The 24,846-nt window shown below is 41.3% G+C and overlaps 1 protein-coding gene across 9 annotated transcripts in view; it reads left to right on the plus strand.

Annotated features, from left to right (window-relative positions):
- Positions 1–24,846, plus strand: part of ITPR1 (inositol 1,4,5-trisphosphate receptor type 1) — a 393,174-nt gene that overhangs the window by 246,435 nt on the left and 121,893 nt on the right. For 8 of the 9 annotated variants that reach the window (XM_078152159.1, XM_078152160.1, XM_078152161.1 and 5 more), the window contains 2 exons: positions 5,159–5,291; positions 6,847–7,037. The exons of the other annotated variant lie outside the window; for it this stretch is intronic. In XM_078152159.1, the coding sequence (XP_078008285.1) occupies positions 5,159–5,291; positions 6,847–7,037 (324 nt within the window). The remainder of the gene's footprint in view (positions 1–5,158; positions 5,292–6,846; positions 7,038–24,846) is intronic. 9 annotated transcript variants of the gene reach the window in all.

A 24,846-nucleotide genomic window follows, 5' to 3' on the forward strand; every position in this document is an offset into this window, starting at 1 on the left:
AATAAAAATTGCATGTAATAAAGAGCCATGGAAAGATAGAGTAAAAATTAATTGGAAAGTAAATAATCTAATCCTAAAGAATTAGTGGGTCAAATAACAAATCATAGAAACAATGAATAACTTCATCTAAGAGAATGACAATAATGAGACAACATACCAAAATGTATGGGATGCAGGGAAAGCAGTCCTTAGGGGAAGTTTTAGATCCCTAAATGCTTACGTGAATAAAAAGAGAAAGAGGAGATCAGTGAATTCGGCATGCAACTACAAAGGTTAGAAAAAGAACAGATTAAAATCCCCAATTAATACCAAATTAGAACTTCTGAAAACCAAAAGAGAGATTAATAAAATTGAAATTAAGAAAACTATTAAACTAATAAATAAAACTAGGAACTGGTTTTATGAAAAAACCAACAAAATAGATACAACTTTGGTTAATTTGATTTAAAAAAAAAAAGAAAAAACCAAATTATCAGTATCAAAAAACGAAAAGGGCAAATTCACTACCAATGAAGACAAAATAAAAACAATAGGAGTTATTTTGCCTATAAACTTGACAATCTTAGTGAAATGGATGAATATTTACAAAAATGTAAATTGCCCAGATTAACAGAAGAGGAAATAAAGTACTTAACTCCACTTCAGAAAGTGTGATGCAAGAAAGAGTAAAGAAACCTACATCTTGTCCCATATTGGTTTGTCAAAGCATTAATTCAAGAAATATTTCTCGAGCACTTATTGTGTGTACACAGCAGCACACTTTACTAGGGTCTAGGGAGATGGATGGTGTCCATGAGACACAACCCTACCCTCATGGAGTGAAATGTACAAGGGGGATGTTATGCAGCTAATTCTAGTGCAGAATACTTGCATTGTAGGTGAGAAATAAAATGACCTGTGAAGTTTAAGGGATGGAAAAAATCATTACTCACTTGGTCAGGAGGTGAAAGAAGGCCCTTAGGTGGTAGCATTATGAGCTGGGCTTTAGAAGATGGATGGAATTTCAAAACGCAGAAGATCAGTAGACATAGAGAACAGTATGAACAAGAGTGCAGCAGGAGACAAAATGGCCAGTGGTTCAGTTAGCTAGAGGGCAGAGGATGGGGTGACTTAGGAGATGAGGTTGGGAACATAACGTGGTGCCAACTTGTGGCAAGCTCTGACTACCGGGCGGAAGAATTGGGAAAATTGTAAAAAGAGTAGAGACGCTGTAGTCAGTAAAGAGCCAGTTAGGATTTTGAGCAAAGGGGTATATACATCAGGAAGTCTGGCAGCTGGGTGAAAGATAGTTTAGGGGTAAGAGAGGAGAGTGGAGCCTGGAAGACTTGTTAGGAAGGTATTGTAATAGTACAGCAAAGTGGTGATGAGGCACCAACGTTAGGGTAGAGGTAGTGAGGAGGGAGAAGAGGAAGGATAGAAAAGATAATTTGATAGGACTTGGGAGTTGGTTAGATATGAAAGGTAGGAGTCAAAAAGAGTGTCGAAGGTTTGATTGGATAAATGCTGGTGCCACTAACAAATGCTGTTGGTCCTTCGTTTTCTTAGAGGACTAGTGACAACGTGGATGGCGTCTTGACTTGCATGTGAGTTGGATTTAAGTGAGGCAAAGTTACACAAGTGTGTCAGCCACAGTCTTTCTTCCTGAGTCATCGAAGTCCAGCGGCAAAACTAAAATCAAGACAGCTGTCAATGGTCAAGGATGAAGTAGAGGACCTTGGCGTCTTTGACGCCTCCACAGCTCCTGTTTCAGCTACCTTCATGGCCACTGGAACAAAGTGTTCTGATCCACTCATACAGCTAGGGAAAATCTTCACATGCTCGGGGTAGACCCCTCCCCCTAACTCACCAATGGGAATGAGGCCTGTCAGTTACCCGCAACCTGGGTTAGCCCCTCTGCCACGATGGTTTGCTGGGGTGTGGCCACTGCCCATGCTACAGCTTCTTGGAGCCCCAGGTGAGAGTTGGGTGAAGGTGGATGAGCAGCCCTGAAAAGGATTCAGCAAGCCCTCACTCCACAGGTGCTAGTGCCCCCTGAACACCCCATACACCCCTACTAACAAATAAGGAAGGGAGAAAAGAGAAGCAGATTTGGAAATAACAGTGATAAACACCGCATGGACATAGGCTTACGGTGCTGCTGAGATTTCCAAATGGAGAAGTCTTGGAGAAGTTTGGAGATGCAAGTTTTGAGCTAAGGAAATAGACCAATGCAAGAGTTAGACATTATTTGTATAAAGGCCTGATAGTTGAAACAATAAAGAGGAAGATTATCAGTGTGAAAAGGAGAGAAGAGGGTCAAGGGCAGAGCCTTAGAGGAGATCCACATTACAGAGTCCTGGATAGAATGAGAAGCCAGCAAAGAAGGAAGAGTAATTATAAAAAGTAATTAGGAGAACCTAGAAAATGTGAAGCCTCCAAAGTCAGTGAGGAAGAAAATATTTAGAAGTAGGGACTGGCCAGTTCAACAGACATTTATTAGAGATAGATGATATTTAAGACACTATGTCTCTTAGGCACTAAGGACGCAAAGATGAAAAAGGGTCCATTCCTTGCCTCAAGGAGTATATTTGGTGGGAAGGGAGCGAGAATATGGCATTAAGCCATATTGTGGTTATGGTATGTGGTAGACTGTGCTTGGGTCAAAGGAGAGCCAGGCAAAATACTTAGATAAATTTGAGAAAGAAAAGATCCCTTTCCCCTTGGGGATCAGGGAAGGCTTCATGGAGAAAGTAGTACGTGATTTGGGACTTGAAGTAAAGGAAAGACTTCAAGGCTACAGCTGTTCAGGTGAGAGAAGACAAGAATCCAAACTGAGATCACTACATTGGGAATGGAGAGAAGGTGGTGGAGTTTGAGAGAAACTGAAGAGGTAGAAACCACCAGTAACTTCTTAGATTAATAGGGACAGGAAAGGGTAAGAAAGTATGTCAAGATTAGAATTCTGGGCAACTAGAATGATGTTCATACTTTTGATAGAAGTATGAGAGTTAGGATGAGGGGCAGATTTAGAAGTCAGCTTTGTCAAATGGTGCTGAGAAGTTGACACAATTCAGCAGACGTTTACTGAATACCTCACAGGTGCAATTCAAAGAAGGGAAGGATGAGAAAAGGACTGTTGGATTGGATATTTATTATTGGTGAATATTATATATTGGTGAACTTTCAGAAAAGTTTCATAGAGCAGTTGGGATGCAAGGGCCTGAAGAAGATAAGAGAAATCATGAAGTGGTGTCATTCAGGTGTTGATGTGTTTTTCAAGAACTCTAGCAGATAGGGAGAGGGGAAAGATGGAATAGGGAGTAGTAGCTAGATAGGGTAAAGAGAAGTCTCTAGTAGGATTGAGTACTCCTGAGTTGTTGCAAAGGAACCGGTGGAGATGGGGTGATTAAGATGCATGCGAGAAGTTTCAGGTTATAGGCCATAAGTAGAATAGTGGGACAAACTTCTTGCCCTGAGTAAAAAGAGAAGGTGTGATAATATAGCTAGCTGATATATTTGGAAAAGGGTAGGGTGGGAGGATCTGGAGAGGATTCAGTCTTCTCAGTGAAGTAGGGAAACTGCTGGGGGGAAGATAGAGAAATAGGGAAAGTGAGGTAGGGAATCAATATGTTTAAAGTAGAAGGCTTAACCAGCAGCAGTGGATGGTCGAGGAATAGTGACTGGAGAGACAAGAGATCTCTACTAAACTAGGGATTAGAGTGTCTTTGGTATTCTGACAGTCCAAAGAACTTCTTTATAGTTGTGGGGTTTTTGTTTGTAATTCCCCAGTGTTTGAAAGACTGAAAGGGACAAGACTGTTGTAAGGAAGACTTGGTGTCCACCTTCTAACATGTTTGGGCATGAACCCCTATTTTTTGAATGGTCTGACCTCTTGTTGACACACTGAAAATATCCACTTTGGCTAGAACATTATTTTTACATGTTCCATGGCAGGGGTGAGGAAGGTTTGGCCTCAAGTCCACATGTGGCCTTCGAGGTCCTTGGGTGTGGCCTTTTGACTTAATCCAAGTTTTACAGGACAAATCCTTTTATTAAGGGGATTTGTTCTGTGAAGTTTGGATTCAGTCAAAGAGCCACATTTCTTGAGGTAGCACATTCCGCACCCCTGTTCCATGAAAACTGATTTGTTGCATTTTGGACCTATCTAAACGTCAATGACTTATCCTATGAGCAGCTGCCTAAAAGACTCTTAAGATGTATAACAGTTGTCAATATACATTGGTAGAAAGAGTTTCCTTCCTAGTACCCTGTACCAGTGAAATCAGAGACCTCAATTCACTACCAACACCACCCCTCCCCTGAGTGAAAAAGAGCACATGAGCATCTTTTAAAATAGGAATTTTTTTCTAGTTTCCTTTAGATGGAACTCTAAACCAGGCACTGTGTTGCAATGCTGGTGGCCCAGTAAATTGGTTCAGTCTTTTTGGAAAGAAATCGAGCAATACGTAACAAGCTATAAAATTGTTCATACCCTTTGACCTGGTATTTCCACTTTGGGGAATATGTTCCAAGGAAATAACCCGCAGGCGAGAATAATTTGTACCATGATGTTCACAGCACTATTTATAATAGTGTAAAATTGGAGGCAGCCTGAATGCCCACAACAGTAGGAGAATGGCTAAATAAATTATAGGAGGTTGATGTGATGGAATCCTTCTAAACCATGGCAGATGACTCAGGTGTAGCCTGTACTGATGGTGTGTGTTGATATTGATACTTCTATATACCATTGCATATGTTGTTGTGAAATATTTCTTTGTGCTGGTAAAGATTAGACGAGAATTTAGAGTGATGTAAATGAAGTTTAATGTTCATTAGATATTCTTTAAAAGTCACTTAAGTGCATAAGAATGATGACATTCTACATGCTAAAAAAATGTTATATGTAAATGAGCCTTTAATTTTAGTCTTCTCCTTTTGTACTGTTTGACAGGAGTATTAGGAAGAGGAAATGTCCAGGTTGCTGCTTAGGTTATATGGTCTTGTCACTTGGAAAATATTGAACAAGTTAACCTGAAAGTTTGCAAGTGCTCCTGATATGTTTTCGTCTAGTAAAACTAGGCCAATTATGACTGAGTACCCCTGTGTCTTTTGAATATTAGTTGCTCAGTTATGCATTAAATTCAAGACCTGATTTCATTATCCTGTTTGAATTAAGGGTGAGGCACTCAGGCAAATTTTGGTCAACCGTTACTATGGAAACATCAGACCTGCAGGAAGAAGAGAGAGCCTTACGAGCTTTGGCAATGGCCCGCTATCTCCAGGAGGACCTAGCAAAGCTGGGGGAGGAGGTAGGCTGTGCGGTAGGCTAATTAGTGCTGTGTGTGACTCTGGGTTGCCATGTTGTATCTGCATGTTTCTGCATAACAGATTGAATATTTAACAGGTGAATTTGGGCTGTGTGGGGATGTGGGGAAGGGTTGGTTTGGGTTTGTTTTTTTTTTTAAGCTAGCTCATTATTTCCTTAGTTTACATCCTGTCAAGAAAAAAAAATGCCTTGTAAATATTTCCATGCAAAAGAAGGTCCTATTTTATTTTCTAATGGAATTAGAAAATTCATAAGTTCAACAAACATTTATTAAGTATTTACTTCTTTGACTTTACTAGATTGTGTTCCTTTTCCATGATATTTGAATAATCTGGTCAACCTCACTTGATTACATTCCCAGTCTCTAACAAGGAGCCTTCCTGTTCATGAGTAGAATTAAACAAGTAATTACCTATAAAGAATTATCATGGGAGTATACAATACTCAGGCCTACATACATACACACACACCACACACACACACACACACACACACACATGCTTTTCTTAAGAAGAAATAATCTTTATTTTATGGTGGCCTTGAATCACTTTTGAATAATAGATTTTGGAGCTATACCTGCCCTCAGAAATCACTCATTCAACAAATGTTTATTAAGCTGTGCCATGTGCCACACACAATAATAGACACTGGGGATATAATGGTCTGCCCTCAAAGAGCTTACATTTGTAATTGAGGGAAATAATATGTGTATGTATGTATCTATCTTAGCAAATAGATGTAAAACACATGAAATTATGTCTTATAATATAAAATTATGTGTTATAATATATAAAATTTATATATGTATGTTAAACATAATCATATAGTCTAACCTCCCCATTCTACAGATGAAGAAACTGGGGCCAAGAGAAGGAAAATGACTTGTTCTTTGTGATGATGATGAGAGCTTGCATTTATCTAGTGCTTTGGAGTTTGCAAAGCATCATACATACATAATCTCATATTTGATCCCCCAGTAGGCATTGCTATTATCCTCTTTTTACAGATGGGGAAACTGTGGGAGATTAAGTGACTTGTTCAGAGTAACATTTACCAATTTCCAAGGTGTAATGCTCACATTGAAAATTTAACAATCCATTCTGTTCAGCTTGTGGGAATTGGCTCCAGTATACCTCTGATTAAAACAATTGACAGGTAAATGATGAGATAAGATATGCTTTGTCACCTGGGACAAGAGGTGCAGTGGAAAATATACTAATTTAAGAGTCAGAACAAGTGGGTTTAAATCCCACTCTGCTATTTATTGCCTGGGCAGCTTCGGACAAACCACTTCTCTCCAAGCTTCTGTTTCCTCATTTGTAAACAAAAAAAAAAAAGAAAAGAAAAAAAAAAAGAGGTTGATCTCTAGATCAAGATGATCTTTAAAGTTCTCTTCTGCCACAAAAGTTCATTTCTAGTTCATTTGTCCAGTTGCTATGTCAGCAAATGCCCCGAATGTTAAGAAATTGATTTTGTATTGATGGACTTGGGCGCTGATCTGGTGCCTCAGTCTCCATTATTGTGCTCCACTTTTCTAGGGGGAAGTTCAGGATCTAGTACCATGAGCAGAGGCGAAATGAGTTTGGCAGATGTTCAGTGCCATCTAGATAAAGAAGGGGCCTCCAATCTTGTCATCGACCTCATCATGAATGCATCCAGTGACCGAGTTTTTCATGAAAGCATTCTGCTTGCCATTGCACTCCTGGAAGGCGGCAACACCACCATACAGGTAGGGGAAGGCATTCGGTGATGGGGCTGGTAAGGCATAGGGGCATTATTATTAACTCTGCTTAAATAACAGATGTGTCATTCTGAAGGTGTAGTGCTCATCATACCCTGCTTATTCTAGGTATAAGATTGTGTAATCCTTAAAAAAACAATCTGATTCAAGACAGTTTGGGCAATACTCGATTGCCCGCCCCTACATTCTACCTGGCATCTACTTTTCCGGTGTTATTTCACACTCTTCTCCTTCATGTGCACTACTTTCCTGTAATTGATACTTTTGTATTTCAGAATTTGCTCTGAAACAAGGATGACTTTAGAAAATAGAGATAATCTGATTTGAAAAGGAAATTTGTTCTAAAAGAGAATGTCCCTGGCGTTCAGATGAACTCATTACAAAGTGACCCAAAAAAGTTGGCATCATCTGTGTAATTTAGGTTTCTTTTTTTCCCATTTAAAAAATATATATACACATATATATATACACATATACATATATATATATATGTGTATATATATACGCACACACGCACACACACCAGATTAGCTTCATTTCCTGGGGTTGTTACTTAAATTAATTCAGATGCCTTTAATTTCAGAATGAATGAAACTTTACCAGTTTGTGCTAATTGGAGATTCAAGTCAACAAGCATTTAAGTGCCTGCTATGTGCAAAGCTATGTGCTAGATGCTTGGGCTGCAAAGGCCAAAACTAAACACTCAGTAGAACATATGTTCTACTGAGGAGAACATGTATAGTACATACATATATACGCATACAGGGGTGTGTGTGTGTATTAGAAGGAAAATCCAGGAGGAAGAGAGAGAGTGAGAAAGAGACAGAGAGAGAGAGAGAGAGAGAGAGAGAGAGAGAGAGAGAGAGAGAGCGCGCAAGCATGAGAGCAGGAACCTGTGGAAGTATCAGGGAAAGCTTCATAAAGGCAATGGAATTGGATTTGTACCTTGCAGGAAAATAAGGATTCTCAGAGTTAGAGATGAGGAGAAAGAACCTCCAAGGTATAGAACAGCTGCATAGGAGAGGGAGATAGTGTCAAGTACTGGGAACCATCAATAATAGTCCAGTGTGGCTGGAATGTCAAATTTGGGAAGGGGAGTTGTCTGAAACAAGGCTGGAAAGGTAGGTAGGATCCAAATTATAGAGGTACCTAAATCTCAGGCTCTTTTTCTATTCTACTATGTTATAGAATTGCTTGTTTTATTTTTTAAATTCAGAATAAAATAAATTTAAAAAAACTAATTGATATCTTGTTTTAGAGGCAGTGGGGAGACATAGTAGGTTTTTGAGCTGGGGAGTAGTACATGGTCACACTTTTGTCTTCAGAAGATGATTTTGATAGCTGTGTGGGTTGGAGAAGAGAGAGACTGGCATGGGGAGATTAGTAAGAGGCAATTTCAATAGTACACAGAGGTCATGAGCTCCTGACCTAGGGTGGTAGGAGTGTGAATGGAGAAAGAGGGACAGATGCAACAGGCAACAAAATCTATTTGAAAGAGTAGCGGTAAGCACCTAAAAGAATTGGGGGAGAAAGGCAACCTTTATTCAATTAGGTAAAGCACTTGGGATCATAGATTCAAATATTTCATCCCTATTCACTGGTCATCTTCTGGATAGTCTCACCAGCCCCCTGGCTGCCGAGATCAGAGAGCGTACCTGGAGATTTTAGCCTTTCCCTGGAACTTCTGCTCCGAGGCCCCCAAAGTTCTGATTGGTGACTGCCTCACTTAGTCTGCTCTTTCTGACAGCCTCCAGCCTTGCTTCATGTCACTCTTTGCTCTCCTTTCTTCTCTGCAGCCTTGTCTGCTGCCTGACTGCAGCAGGATTACCATCCTACTACCCACCTCCACCCCAATTCTGGAACCAGGAACAAATCAACTCTGCCATTGTTGCCAGGAAGGAGGCATCACTCTTCTCTTCTACCCCTGTCCCTCTTAGACCAAAGAGTCCTTCCGTCCATAGCTACTAGCCCCTTCAGAGGGTTGTCCTCTCCCGTATAAGGTTCTGGAGATCAGGACTATTTTTGCTTTCATATTTGTGTCCCCAGCACTTAGGGCAGAGCTTGGCGTAAGGTGCTTTCCCCTTCGTTTCATTCCTGCTATTGGCAGATTTCTGTGCCTGACACTAGACATCTAAAGATAAAAAACAGAGTCTCTGTCTTCGAAGAGCTTAAAATCTAGTGAGGGCGTTAAGAGGAACGTTAAGTATAGGGAGAAGAGAGGAGGAGAAGGCAGGATGGAACTCTTGGATTTAAATGCAGGTTCAGCTCAATTAGCAATTAGACTGTGAGCTCCTTGAGAGCAGGGACTAGTTTTTTGCCTTGCTTTCCGTCACCATTGTTTAGTAGGCACTTAATATATACTAATTGACTTGACTTCTTAAAAGGTTATTGATTAATTGGTACAATAAAGTGTTAGAGTAAAACAGAAGGAATCTAAACAAAGTGCTCCAAGAAATATGAGAACAGGCAATTACTTTCTGACATATGTTATGAGGATAACATTTCTTGGACCTGTGCGCTAATTGGATGTAGGAGGAGAAAAAACTGAGCAATACCTGAGGTTCCACGCCTGATGAGCTAGGTGGGAGATTGGTGGAGCTATCGAAAGAAACTGAGAAGTTGTGAGGAGGGGCAGATTGGAGAGGGGTGATGAGTCCCCCTGAAGAGATGGCTGGGCATGCAGCAGATGCATCTAGCAAGCATTTGGAAACATGGACCTGGCTGGGAGGGCAAAGGTTGGGGTTCAATATGTAGATTTGAGAATCATCTTTATAGAAGGCATGGGAATAGATGAGCTTGTCAAGAGAAAAGAGAGGAGAGAGCAGAAGATGGAGTTTTCTGGGATAGCAGCACTTTTGGACAGGAGGAAGGAAGAAGAGAAGGGAGTAAATGAAACTAAGAGGAGGAGTGTCAGATGATTAGAAGGAGAATAGATCCTGTACACAAAGAGGGAGGAGCCAAGAAGGGCTGGTCAGCCCTGTCACGTGATGGAGAAAGGTCAAGGGAGATGAATACTGAGAAAAGGGCATTAGATTTAGCTATTAAGCTGCCTTAAGCCTTTGGAAAAGCCATTTCTGTATAAAGACAGGGATGAAACTAGATTTCAGGAGGGTGATTAATTGGAGGCAGTGACTACAGACTTCTCTTTCTAGAAATTTAATAGTAATGAATGTTAAAAAAAAAAGATTTTTTGCATGTAAATAAGAAGTATTTCACAAAGTAAATAAAGATATATTTTTAAAAAGCTAAAAGATAAAGAAATTTAGTAGAAATGTAAAGGAGAGATAGAAGATGGTAACTTAAGGCAGTAGTAGGCTTAAAAGAACTCTGTGACTCAATAGACAGAGTCTTGGTTTTGGAATCAGGAAGACCTGAATTCAAATCCTGCCTCAGATACTCCCTAACTGTGAGACCCTGGGCAAGTATTTAACCTTTCTGAGCCTCAGTGTCCTCATCTGTAAAATGGGGATAATAACGACACTTCCCTCACAGGGTTGTTGTGAGGATTAATAATATTAATGATAATAACTATTAAATTATTATAGCCAGAATGTATATCGCTCTTTAAAGTTTTCAAAGCACTACACGTGTTATTTCAGTTGATCCTCATGACACCCCTGCTGGGTAGGGGCTGTTATTATCCCCATTTTACTGGTGGAGAAATTGAGGATGACAGAAGTTAAGTGACTTGCCCAGGGTCACACAGCTAGCACATGTCTGAGGTGAGATTTGAACCTTGGCCTTCTGCCTCCAAATGCTACGGTGACACCAAGTTTCCTGTAATAACTTCTGTGTAGCATTTTGCACACCTTAGAGCGCTCTATAAATGCTAGCTGTAATTTTAAGGTTAGGAGAGAGCTGAGCATGTTGGGATGTACGTGTTTTGTTGTTGTTTGTCCTTTTTTCTCAAAGAAGACCAGTGACATCAGGATGATGTCTTGGCTTGCTGATGAATTGGATTTAAGTGAAGCAGAGCTGTGCAAAGTCCTCTTTCCTCCAGTCATTGGGGTCCAGCAGCAGGAGATGAATGAAGTCAGTAAAGAGGAATTAAAGATGGGAGAGGGCAGAAGAAATGGTTAATGGGGCAAATGTCAGCCAAGATGGGAAGCAATAGGATGAAAGCTACTAGCAAAAGAGGGCTCCTACGTCATTTGAGACCAGAGGGCAAGAATGGATGGGTGGGTAAAGGCAAGGAATTCTTGGGGTGTGGAGGGGGTGATGGAGAGAGCTTATAACACATGGCCTCAATCTTTCCAGGAAAACAGAATGAGGAGTTCAGCTTTGACCTGCAGAGTCTGGGCTGATGGCAGGACATGCCGTCCTGATCTTTGGCGGGACTGGGGGAAGAGGGGGAAAAGATTAGGATGGAGTAGGAAATTTGAAGGGAAAGAATTTGGAACCAGTGTGGGGGAAAGTATGATCCAGAGTCAATCTAAGATGAATACAAGGACTGCTCTCAGCAGTGACAGCCCTGTTAAGGTTGGCATGAGTTTGTTGTGGATTGAGTCAGTGCGGTTTCAAGACTTCCCAGCCATGCTCAGGAGTAGAAACAGAAGAGATGGCTGGTGGGGGTGACTCAGGACTGGAGATTGCCAGGATGGCGACTGCTGAAGGACAGTGGATTCAGGATGAGAATGGCTGACTGTAGGGGCAGGAAGGCAAGCAAATAAAGTGTAGCCAAAACATGGCTGATAGCCTGAGAGAATACAGAGGAATGCAGGGACCAGAGGTTGCTTGTTAGCTGACTTCTCGGCAAATGAGATATTTCACAGTACAGGTCCCTAGTGGACCCGTTTTAATGAATAGTTGTGTAGATGTGAGTTCTAATTAGCATGTCAATTATTTGCATATGAATGGTACTTTATTTTCAAGTGTTTTGAATACTGCCACCTCCCCACAATCTTGTTGCCACTATTAATTTAGAGAAGATTGATTTAGAATCCGGAACCTCTTCTAAGGCCCCGTTCACGTTATTACAAAGTCCTAAGTGTAGAGTGTGAATTAACAAGGTTTGCTAGAGTTTGCCACTTTTGAAGGACATTTCCCCACCATACAGAGTTAGGCACTGTGGTTTAGAAAAAAAAATCTCAACATCGAAGAACTCACAAATTGGGTGGGAGTTTGTGATAATTAGCCTCAGAGATCAGATTCACTCAAGTATGGTACTTGTGGGAATTACGATGAAGAACCAAGTATGGCACAGTGGTAAGAGAGGTGGTGGTGTTTTTTGTAAGAAGGTTGGATCTGGAATGAGAGTACCTGAGTTTCAGTCCCTGCTCCCTCATTTCCTGTGGGGACTTGTCACTGAAGCTCTGTGGAGCCTCAGTTTCCCTTTAAATTTCTTTAAAATGAGGGGATTGGACCTCGAGGTCCCTTCTAGATCAAAACTTACAATTCTATGAAAAATACCTTCATATTGCCAAGGTGTGAATGTGGCCAGGAAATAGCCTTTACTAACAGGTAACTAACTCATCATCAGTACCTATCAAAAAGGATTCCATGACTCGTGTGTCACGTGGAGCACCTGTGGGATACAGACTATTTCATGATGAGTGAGCCACATGATTTCACTCTGGGCACCTCAGGCACTGTACAAATAATGATCTGGGGTATGTTTTTTCACAGTTGGTTGGTGATCATGTGGCATACCGAAGCTGGTTTTTTCCCCAAGTTTTTTTTTTCATCATTTCAAGCAGTTATGAATATTAGCTTCATGTTTTCACACATTTCTTACTCATATCCACATGCTTCGGTTTCAGACAAAATGTCAGGCTTGATTTATATCAATTATTATTCTTAGGGAAGATGAAAGTATTTTGTTTCATAGGCCAGGCTCTCATGGGTGAGCCTGAAATGTGCTTCAGGGTATGCTGTTGAATCACCAGATGTGTATAGGTCCAGACATCACTGGAATCCATATGGTTTTCTGGTACCCTGAAGCCATACTGTTGGCACTTGGGTTCCACTTCCCAGGCTTTGTGTTGCCTCTGAGATAAGAACGCTATCTCCTCAGCCTGATACTAAAGCCCACTTCAATCTTGCTTCAGCCTACCCTTCCGGCCTAACTTCATATTTCTCCCCTTCACATATTCTGTATTCGAGGAGCTAAACTGAACAAGTGGTGTTCCCCAAACTCACTTCACTTTGTTCACTAAGGCCTGGAATGGTCTTCCTTCTAACGTCCCCCCTCCCCCTTTAATTCAGTTCAACAAGCGTTTATTAAAGACCTAATATGCATCTGGCACTATGTGAGGACTGGAGATATAAAGCAAAAATAAAACAGTCCCTGCCTTCAAGGAGCTTACACTCTGTTGAGGGAAAACAACATGTACACAGATAAGTAAATACACACTTGCTATGTAAAGTAAGTACGCTGAGGCAAGATGGAGAAAACAAATACCTAGGGTGATTCAGAAAGCCCTATTGGACTATTGTAGGAAGGGATACTTGAACTGATCTTTGAGGGAAGCTAGGATTTCTAAGAGATAGAGAATGAGAAATAGATAGAGAATTTTAGAAATAGGGGGCAGCCTATGCAAAGGCATGAAGGCAGGAGAGAGAATATAACGTCCAAGAAGGCTGGTCTGACGAGAACCTAGAACATGTGAGGGGGCGTAATGTGGAAACAGACCAGAAAGATAGGTTGGAGCCAAATTACAAAGGACTTTTAAATACCAGGCTGGGGAGGGTGTCATTTACCCCAAAGGGAACAGAAAGTCTCTTCAGCTTCTTCATGAAGATGGTGACCTGGTCAGACGTTACTTTGGGAATATCAGTATGACACTTATAAATTAGAGGAGGAAGAGACAGAAGTGGGGGGGGATGCTACTTAAAGGCTTTTGCAGCAGTCCGGGTGAGGGGTGGTGATGGCAGGCAAGTGAATGAACAGGAGGGGGTCGATGTGACAGGGAGGTATGGGAGAGTGAAGTCAAGGATGATTCCGGGCTTACTAAAATGGGTGACTCCAAGGGTAGTGGCACCCTGGAAAGGAAGAGGGTAGTTATGAAGAGGGGTGACTTTGGAGGAAAGACAATAAATTTCATTTGGACATGTTGAGTCTGAGATGTTTTTAAGCCATATTGTGCAGATACATAGCAGGCTATCGGTTATGTGGGGCTGGAAATCGGGACAGGGATTAAGCTCGGTATATAGATTGCTAAATCATTTGCATTAAAATGATCACTGAACCTGTGAAAGCTGAGGAGCTCATTGACAGCAAGTGTAGCAAAAGAAAGAAGGGCGGGGTGGGGGGGGGGAGAGGGCACATGATATGGATGGTGATCTTGCAAGGGATGCTGACAAGGAATGGTCCCACAGGCAGGAGGAGACCTAGGAGCACCAGGATGGTGGTATAGCTTTCTGGGACCGACCTGGTTTCCTCCCTGTAAATTAGAGAACTTCACGTGTGAATTGAACACAGCAAAGTTGCTGTTTGACTTGGGTTAGAAACCACAGTTGTGACAAATGATGAAGGCCTTCAGTTCAGCAATTCATTCAGACTGACAGGGAAGAGCGAGTTTCATAGCTAACTCACTAGCCCATTATCTCTTCCCCATCAACCTGACACACGTTATTGCAACAGAAAGGGAGATCTGTTTGTGGCCATGCAGGCCTTCATGGAGTTGCAGGTTGCTTATATAATAAATGGTAGAAAAAAGCACACAGGACAAAAGACTGCTGACCTACATGTTGGCTTTAAATGGGGAGCTCTTATTATCTAACAGGATCCTTTTTAAATCATATTTATGCTTCAATTGACGCTGACCCCACAGGGTTTTAAGATGTTCATTCAGCTAGCATTTATTAACCACCTACTTTGTGCAGTTCAGTTCAATAACAAGCATTTATTAAGCACTTACTGTGTGCTGGGGATATAAAATGAAGAAAACAAAAGACGATCTTTGCTTTCCAGGAACATTATGGCATGCTAGGTGCCTGGGGAGATACAAAGACAAAAAAAAAAAAAAACCAGCCACTGCTGGCCTTCTAGGAGTCTCCAAACTAGACACACGTCGAGTATCTTCAATTACTCAAGAGACAATAATAGTTGGAGTGCATATCTCATTGTTCCACTCCCAGGTTTTTCCTTGGGTAATGGTCAGGTCAGTTATGTGGGAAGTGAAAAAGATTTGAGAAAGAATAAGGAGGACTGTGGAAGGAAAGGTTGGACATCAGGTGATTCTTTGTACATGGACTAGATATGATTGTGCTCTTGAGTATAAAAATGTAGCCTCTGAAGTTGATGTTCAGGTCAGAGAAGATCCATGGATAGGATGAAAGATGGGCAAAATAAATATCGGGTGATTCTTTTCTTAAAGGGTGATTCTCTCCTACCAGAGGCATGGATCCCACCCTTTTTCTTTCTCTGCTGAATTGTTTAAACAAGGATGTGGTCATCTGAGACAGGCTTCTCACTAAGATTCCATTGCTCAGGCCATGAAGTCTTCCATTTATGGAAATGCGTGTGTGATGCAACACAGAATTTGGCAACCCAAGAAGCTTGACAGAGGGAATTTGCCCACTCATTCTCATAATGTCTCAGCTCTCAGATCACGCCTGACGATCTAGGGGAATTTGGGTGACTTTTCCTGATTGGCAATGTGTGCTTTCTCACTCACCTTAACTATGTTTCTGGCTACTCTGGCCCAACTCTGGCTTTCAAAATCATCATAATAAAAGAGAGTGGATTGTACACCCTTGTGATTTGGGTGCTGTCTGCATCTGAACAGTGTTGTTGCTACAGTGATTCATCCCCCTAAACACAAAAAAGGGGGGTGGTGGTCGTGGCTCTTGGTGATCTTTAGGTTATGTAGGAACTTGACAAATTTCCTGACCCCTGAGCTTAAATTTCTTTCCTTTGTTTGCTTGAAGTATAAAACTTCCTCTATCCAAATGTCCTCACTCCTCCCTGCCCCCTCCTGCCAACCCCCAAAAGAAATCTTTAGTTTCCATTTGACGTTTTGCAGTAAGTGGGAAACTGTAAAATAAGCATTTGCTTATGAATTAATTTTTGGCATACAGCTAGTTTAGCAAACCTCATGGCACTTTCATATCCGTCCCATGCATCCTAGCCAACTTCTTGTGTTCTTTCCCTTTTAAGTTGGTGCTTCCAGCAAACCGGAATAGATACTTCCATTCCCCTTTTTTTTCCCTTCCCAGAGGGTAGTATCAGAGGAGCCCTTACTTCTGGGAGGAGGGGGGCGGGCAACTTTGAATGGACCCCATATTTTCAGCATATGCAGATGTATATGTTTATGCTAAAATAACTTCATTTATCAGCTTAAGGGGGTAGATTTTTTTTTTAAGTTCTGACTAAATGTTTCTAGTTCCAGGAGTACACTGAGGTCTTATATATGAAATGGTTCACTGCCGTCTAGAACTAGTGTTATGCTGACTACTGGGCTGTAGACACACCCAAGAACAAACTCTTTTCCTCACATACACATCTAGAAATGGAAAATAGAGGGGGGGAAAACTGACTTACAAGTCCAGCTACCTCAGTTGGGGAGATTCCTAACTTAAGGATCCTTGCCCCAGAGCCCTTTTACTTCTGAAGATTGCTTAAGGAAATCAGGAGATGAGAAATTAAGGGAATTGGTTTCTTGACCACCCCACCTCTCCCTCCCAGACTTGTAAACTAAACCACTGAGTAAATGACCAGAGGGAGTTATGGTGCCATTTGGCCCATCAGTGAAGGTCTTAACGGAAAGTTGGATTTGACTTGGCAGCCAAGAGGACAGCTTGTGTGGAGGATCAACCTTTAGTCGATGTGGCAGTCACCTCCAGAATGGGTGAATGATCGGTGTGGGGGCACATGACATCAAGGGATGGGGTTTTTTTGTTTTGATTGGTTTTGTTTTGTTTTTTTGGCAGAGGATCCTGAAATGAGTCATCTCTAAGTGGTGTTTTCTAACCTCAGGTTTCATCCATGTGGGAAATGAATTTAGCCAGCAGTGAACTAAGAAGTCCATTTTTCTTATTGACATTGCAGGCTTTATTTGAGAAGCTCCCATTAGAATAATTTCGAATCTCCTGGGCAACACCCAAGCATATTAGCTGGAGACTAGATCCATATGTTCAGGCCACAACAGCTGGAATCCTGTGGCTGTTCCTGTTTAGTTCTGGTAGAGATTTAGACGGCAAGCCTTCTTTGGCAGGCTGCTTTTGTTGGAAGCCCAGAATGTTAGACCTCAAAGCAACTGACAGAGAGCATCTAGTCCAAGGGTACTTCCTGTAGGATCCAAAAACTTCATTTAAAAAAAACATTTTGATAGCTATTTCATTATAATCAATTGCCTTTGTGGTCCTATATATTTTATTTTACACATTTAAAAACATTATTCTGAAAAGTCCCTAGGTTTCACCAGGCTGGGTCAAAGGGCAGTCCATTTCACAAAAAGGTTCCAAACCTTTGTCTTAGATTGTAGTCCCTCATTTTACAGATCATAATCACATACAGTCGATTTTCAGTCGTCCTGCTCCTCTTGTGCATGAAACTCATTCAGACAACATGTCATCATAAAATATCTTAAGGTGGAAAAGAATGTTTTCATTCTTGAAGCTGATCCGTACTTCTTTCTTTCCTCCTCCCACCAAAGGGACCATTTTGTTTACCTTATTCCTTATTTATTCTTGATAATGCTTATTGACCCAAACTCCTCTACTTCTGTATATCTTTGAAGTGAGTTCAGAACTAGAACAGAACAAGAAATTGGATTTGCTGCTTGTTTCTGATTCCTGGTGCCATCAGTGAGTCCGTCAATAAACATTTCTTAAGTACCTGCTATGTTCCAGGCACTGTGCTAAAGATACAAAGATGGTCCCCATTCTCAAAGAGTTTATAGTCTATTGGGGGAGACAACATGCAAACAACCTACAGACAGAAAAAAGAATGGGGATAGTCTTGAATAGAAAGCTCTAGCCTCAAGGCGGGTGAGGAAAGGTTTGCTATAGAAGGTGGGATTTTAGCCAGCGCTGGAAGTCAGCCAGGGGGCAGTAACACTCATTACAGATAAATTAAAGAACAAAAGTTCAGACCAATAACTTTTTCATTTTAAATATTTCCATGCCCCTGAGTTTATATAAGTGTCTTCAAGGATGGATCTACTGGGCCTTCATGAGAATGGAGTGTTGTCAGATGAAGACAATTTGGAGAGAACATACAAGTGAAAGCCAGGATTTGGGGAATCAACTCCGTTCTCCTCTCAAAGGGAGGTGATGTGGCTCTCACTGGCATGTTCTGAGCATCCTCTAATGATGGAATAGACCACCCCTCAACCGTCTGTTGGGCACTTAATGTCAAGGAGTCATGATAAGAAATGTCAGGTGAGCTAGAGGTGGCTGTTGATTCTTTTTCTCCATATGATTGCAGTTTCTACCCAGATGATTTGAATATTTGTTCTGAGGGCCTAGAAGGAAAGGTGTGAGTTGCTACACATGAAATCCAAGCTGTTAGCACTGAGAAAATGTTTAGTAGCCAAGGTAATCTAAATCAAATCGAGAAATGTGAGGTCCTGGAAGTTGAGAAGATGGGGAAGCTTATGTTACAATCTTTCCCCCTCCACACCCCACCCCGGTCTTCCTTTTTTCTTGTCTGAGCATCAAAGCATACAGTGTAAACAGAACTCTGTGAGTTCTCCATGTCTAGTTTTCTGTATTTCAGTCTGGAGTACCATGAAAAAGGCATTTTGAAGGGGTCCAACCCAGTGCAACAAGCATTCATTTAGGGCCTCTTCTGTGTAAGGAACTGTACTGGGAACGCAAAAACCAAGCAAAATAATCCCTGACTGCAAGGAGCTTACATTCTACTGGCGAGAACAATGTTCATTTTGAATAAGCAAGCTACCCGTAAAGCAGAACTCGGTTTTTAGTATATGACTGGAGGCCTTTGGGAAAAATACCAAAATTCTAAGACTGACTTGAAACTATTTGTAGATTGCACATTTATTATCATTTCTTTCCATCTTGAGATGAAGTTTCAGATTTTCATTATTATCACCCCAACCTGCAGGATCCTGTACAAGTCATGACCCCTCCATGAAATGTTCCCAAGCTACTCGGGTTCACACACAGTTCTTTTCAGATCTCATAATTGTATTTATTGGCAGCTCGGCATGTTAATTTGTTCTCCTTTGATGGTATTTGTCTACCATGATCTTTCCACTTGATTATAAGCCCTTTGAGGACAGGCATGAAACTTTTTAAATGCCCCACAGCACCTGACAGTGCTAGAATTGGAGGCAGGGCAGGGGAGAGAGAAACAGAGAGAGACAGAGATACAAAGCTAGAGAAAGAGAGAGTTGGCATTCAGGTACTTGACTGATGGAAGAGAGAAAGTTAATTGCCAGTTAGAGGATTTTATTAGTCTCCAGGAATTTTAGCCAGATGTGAACTATCTCCCTTAGCTGGGGCATTAGGGACTAAGGAAGAGAATATGTGATTATTTTTAAATATGTGCACCCAGTTCTGAGAAGGTCTCTGTCTTCTCAGAGAACTTTTTTTCTCTGTTGCTTCCCCTTATGATGTCCTCCAATTCCACTCCCCCTCCAAAGTTCTCTAATTTGGAGGGATGAGTAAGATGAGTCATTCTTTTCTTAGGAATTATACCTCTCTGGCTCACACCTTGGACTCCAGGGGCATGTAGGCATTCCACTCCAGGCTTTTGATCTGGAAGCGTATTTCAGGCCGCTGTACCCAGGGGCACTGTGAACTATTATGTTCCGTCCTTTACTCAAGGCTCAGCCTTGTGCTATTTCCGTCTTCTATAAAGCAGGATTTCCTAGTGACAAATGTAAGATTCTCAGGGTATAGGCAGTTTATCTTTTTTTGGGGGGGGTGGGCAGGGACAGGGGACTGGTCCTGAACCTGTGATTTCATCCAATAGGACTCTCAATGTGGACGTTTCCTCCACTGATGCAAATGAACAATTCTTCTGTAAGAAGACTTATAATCTTTTCTAACTTAAAGAAGTTATAGAACTCTTGCCTGGAGGCACTGAGAGGTTAAATGATTTGCCCAGGGCACATCATTAATAAATGTCTGAAGCAGGATTTGAACCCAGATCTTCCTAGAGCCAAATCCAACGCTGTTTGCTGAGCTACATAGCCATTCTCTGGTGAATTGTACTTTAATGTCCCAAACTGCTCAATAACTAAGAATAGTTTATTATCTGTTCATAGAAGAGAACTCTTCATTCTGGGGGTGAGGAAATTGAGGCCCCAGAGATGAAATGGTTTGGGATACATTTAGTCTGAGTGAGACAGACATCTCAAAGCAGGGAGGTAGAAATCTAAAACCAGCACCTTGGGCTTAGGACTAAGGCAGGTGTCTCAAAACGATGGCATTGATGGCAGTAAGTGCTCTGCCTCTGGGCTCAAATCCTCCTTCTGATGTTTGTGACATGTATGACCTTAGATGGATCACTTAAGCTTCTTGAACCTCAGTATTCTCACCTCTAATATGAGGAAACTGGGGGTCAGAGAGTGAACTCTCCAAGGTACAAGGATAAGTTGTGGATCCAGGATTGAACTCATGTACCCTATGCCAAAATCAAATACTCATTCCGTTTTGCCCTGTGCCCCTGCCGGAGACAAGGCAACACAGTGCTTCAGGGGCTAAGGAGTTCTCTTCTACTGCTATAATTAGACAATATAGTATTCTTAATTATTTAACAATTTGAGACATTAAAGCCCAACTCACCAGAAAATGAGGATTTTTAAGAAATGGACTTTTTTTTTTAAATAAACTACAGGGCAGGGATTATGTAAAAACAGTTCGATACTAAATTCAGGACTTATCCTCCCAGTTTGGGGATTTTTTTTTATTACTGTATCAGCACTTACTGTGATACAACACTTTATCAATACCTTATCACTATTCCACTTCAGCAATGTGTAAGCAGAAGAGAAGGTCAAAATCACATCTAATGAGTAACAATAGTGGATACCACAGAGGAATGGGAAGTGTAGTATATTGGGAAAGCGTTGGATTTGGATTCCAAAAACCTGGGTTTTAACTTGGCTTTGCCACTGACTAGATGTATAACCTTGTGTACGGCGCTTAATCTTTCCAGGCCTTGGTTTCCTTATGTGGAAAGTGCTGGGTTTGGAACTTGATGGCCATTAGGATCTCTCCCAGCTTCCAGGTTCCTCCTTAGAAAACACTTCACTCATGTCCTTCAAAGACCATGCCTTGCTGTTTGCTCTGTCTGTTGCCTGGCTTTCTTCTCCCCATTGTAGAGAAGATAGTTCTTGTTATGGTGGAGGTCTTTTGAGTGTGAGGTTTCATCTTGTTTTTCAGACTTTAATTGATGACCTTATATCTGGGGGCATTCTTTCTAGAAGGAGGAGAAGGCAGTGTAATTGTTTGGAGTATACAGACTTCACTGTTGTGTGTTTTCTTGGCTCCTGTCACCACAGTCAGTGAATGACAGGAGGAAGTCATGAAAAACTCTTCGTGCAACCCCGGAGTCTCATTTGCTAAATAAAAATGATGTGGACCCATATATGCTGTTTTGTATCTCCAGAGTTTCAGGTTTCCCATGTCCAGGAAAAGTTAATGGAGAATCAACTCCCTCACATCACTTTCTCTCCATGGAGACTGAGGTCAGCTCCTTTAATTAGGGCTTTTATAAAAAGTTAGATTATACTACTAACAGTTTTTTCCCTTCAGTCAAGAGAAACATATGTTCTGTTGCATAGTGTATCATGGATTGTAAAGAAGCATAAAAATGTTCTTATGCTGGCATCTTTCAAAGTCTTGGCTGCTCCCAGTTTCTCATCCAAAGCTTAGATTATGAAGCCTCATTCTTTTTCATGCTGGTTCCAGGTTAGGCGAAGGGGTTTCACCCTTTTTTGTTATTGTTAAGGGAGGATACCTTTTTATGCACCGTGTCCAGTGAATCCAAATGTTGCTTATTCATTTATTTCTATGAGGGAAGAGAGGTGGCACAGAAGCCCTTGGTGGGTGCATGTTCCCACGCTGGTCAAGACTGCGCTTGATCATGCTTTGTTTTTGTTTTAATTTTTTTAGGGCAGACTTGTTAAGTCACTGTAATAATGTTCCCATCATATTAGAAGAAAAGCAGCTCAGTGTATAGATAGCAGGGCTTGGAGTCAGGAAGGCCTAAGTTTAATTCTTGCTGATGAAACTGTGCCTCAGTTTATTTACTAAGTCATTGATGATGATGATGGTGATGATTGTGGTGATAGAGATGGAGGTGATGATGATGATGATGATTGATGATGATGATGATGGTGATGGATTGGGACTAGACATGATTTCATTAATATAGGGAACTCTTAAGTGAGGAGACTCCTTCAAACAATGTAAGCTGGCACCTTCTCTGCAACATGCAGTCTTATAGGCAGAGTTTCGTGGCTCCAGCCCTGCAATCTATCTACTGTACCACACCGCTTCTGTAATAGCCATAACAACTAATATTTACATAACAATTTAAGGCTTCCAAGCCCTTTCCATATTCATTTATTTGGTGGAAGGTGTTCCCACCCAGTCTATAACACACAGACAAGCCACAGACACTTCCTTAGAAAATGTCTTATCAGTAGTGCCCATATCACAGGTCCTTAAAAGAAAATACCTCCGACACTTATTAGTTATGTGACCTTGGGCAAGTCACTTGATCTTTTGGTGTTCAGTTTCCTCATCAGCGTAAAATGGGGATGATAATAATAGCACCTACCTCCCAGAGCTATTATTGAGGATCAAATGAAATAGCATATGTTCATCGCTCTGTAAACTTTAAAGCAGTGGTGTCAGATGGAAACAGGGGAAGCCCTATGTTGACTAAGAAAACCACAAACTAACATTATTATTTATGTGATCTTGTATTTTTATTTATTTTGTTAAACATTTCCCAATTACATTTTAATCTAGTTCGGCCAGTACGGCATACTGAGGAGTTTTGCACCTTTGCCTTAGAGCATTATATAAATATTATTTTAAGAAAATTAATAGCTTTATTTGATCATTTCAGGTAAGACAAAATTGTCATCTTCCGTTGAGTCTAGAAAGCTGATAGTAAACAATACACTTTTGCCCTGAGATTCCTGGGTATTGTTTTCCTCAAGAACTGTCGCACTCTTAGAATTTTGTTTTGAGTTCCTTAAAACTATGGCTAGAAAGGGAAGGAGGAAAGGTTAGGCCTGCCTTGCCCCCCCACCCCACCCCAGGTATCTGTGAACCCTGCTATGAATTCCAGTTAGTAGATTGTTGCGTGAGTTGTATGTATGTCTTCTATTTACAAGAGGAAGTATCTAGTTTAATTTTATTTTCACACTCGAAGTCCAAGTGTTAAGAGAACATGATGTTTCAACACTCCCTCAGTCATCAGCTAGGGAGCGGAGGTTGTATATTTTCACATACGGTTTTCTGAGTATATTTCTACATTTGTTACCTGGCAACATGGTTGCATTGGGGCATAGGGAATTATTAACTCCTACTAGATCTTCACTGTTCGGTTATAGAAAATAGTTCTTACTTTCTCTGTAAAGGAATTCAAAGTTAAGAGACTGGAATGTGAATGGGACAGAAAAGAATCAACTTCTAAAGTTTAGATACAGGGCTACAAGATTCTGCCATGTACCGACTGCATGACCTTGTGCAAGTCACTTGATTTTTTCAAGATTTCACTTTTCTCTTGTGTCAAATTGGACGTGTGTTGAGTCAGGTCATCTATAAGGTTCTTTCAAGCTGTAACATGCCATGATTTTGTGAAACCCCGAAGTAAGAGAATCAGTCAACAAATATTTATTAAGCGCCTACTGTGTGCCAGGTGCTGATCATACAAAGACACGAAAGAAAGTCTCTGGGCTCAAGAAGCTCTCATTCTTTTGAGAAGTTCTCACTATATGGGAAGACTTCATCTATTTTGATAGGTGATATTTTGATAACCAAAGCATTCAGGTCTCTAATAATGGTATGTGTACATTGAACCCAGGAGCTCCAGAGGCAGAAAGTAGAAGGTGAAAAGAGGCAGTTAGGCTTCCTGTCAGGATAAACTTCATCATCAATTAACCAGATTTATTAAGCTCCTGCTGTTTGCCAATGCTGGTGCCGGACAAAAGTGAAAGAGTTTCTGTGCTTGAGGAACTTGCAGTCTAACCAGGGAGACAACATGTACATATATGGGCATTTTCAAAATAGGGAGGAGGTGACTTGGGGGATGGGGACAAAGGTACTAGCAGCCACAGGGTCAGGAAAGGCTTCTTGTGGAATGTGCTCTTGAAGCTTAGCCTTGAAGGAAATTAGGAATCCTAAGAGGAAGCACTGAAGAGAGATCCCAGTCTGAGAACTCATACTGTCTCACAGTGTAGAGGGCTGCCTCACCGCAGGGCTTCGATCGGAGGCTAGGTGACTAGTTGTTGGAGATATTCCAGAGTAAGGATTATTTTTCGGGTACATGGGCCTAGCTGGCCACCAGAATCCCTTTGAACGCTGAGATTGTGGGGCTCTGAGACTTGCTCACATGCCGTGAGGATGAGATGTCATCCACATCCCTGCCTTCATTCAAACCCTGTTGTATTGCGGGATGAAGTGAGAAGAGTGACCCACAAACCACCCCCCTCATGACTGAGTCACTTTCCGTCAAGTGGTGCTCACAGAAAAAGCACAATCCAGGCATGCCATCTGTAGCGTCCCTGGTGGATGCAGAGGGCCACTTAGGAGAAGACAGAACTAAAGCTATGGAGCTTCTGCACTGATAACATTTCCCAAAGGGTAGCATTCCCTTTAAGGTATTCTAGTTTTTAAGCGACTCAGCACATACAGGTTAATCATG

This window comes from Phascolarctos cinereus, unplaced genomic scaffold (genome assembly GCF_003287225.1).
Source record: "Phascolarctos cinereus isolate Bilbo 61053 unplaced genomic scaffold, phaCin_HiC Scaffold_4;HRSCAF=312, whole genome shotgun sequence".
NCBI lineage: Eukaryota > Metazoa > Chordata > Mammalia > Diprotodontia > Phascolarctidae > Phascolarctos > Phascolarctos cinereus.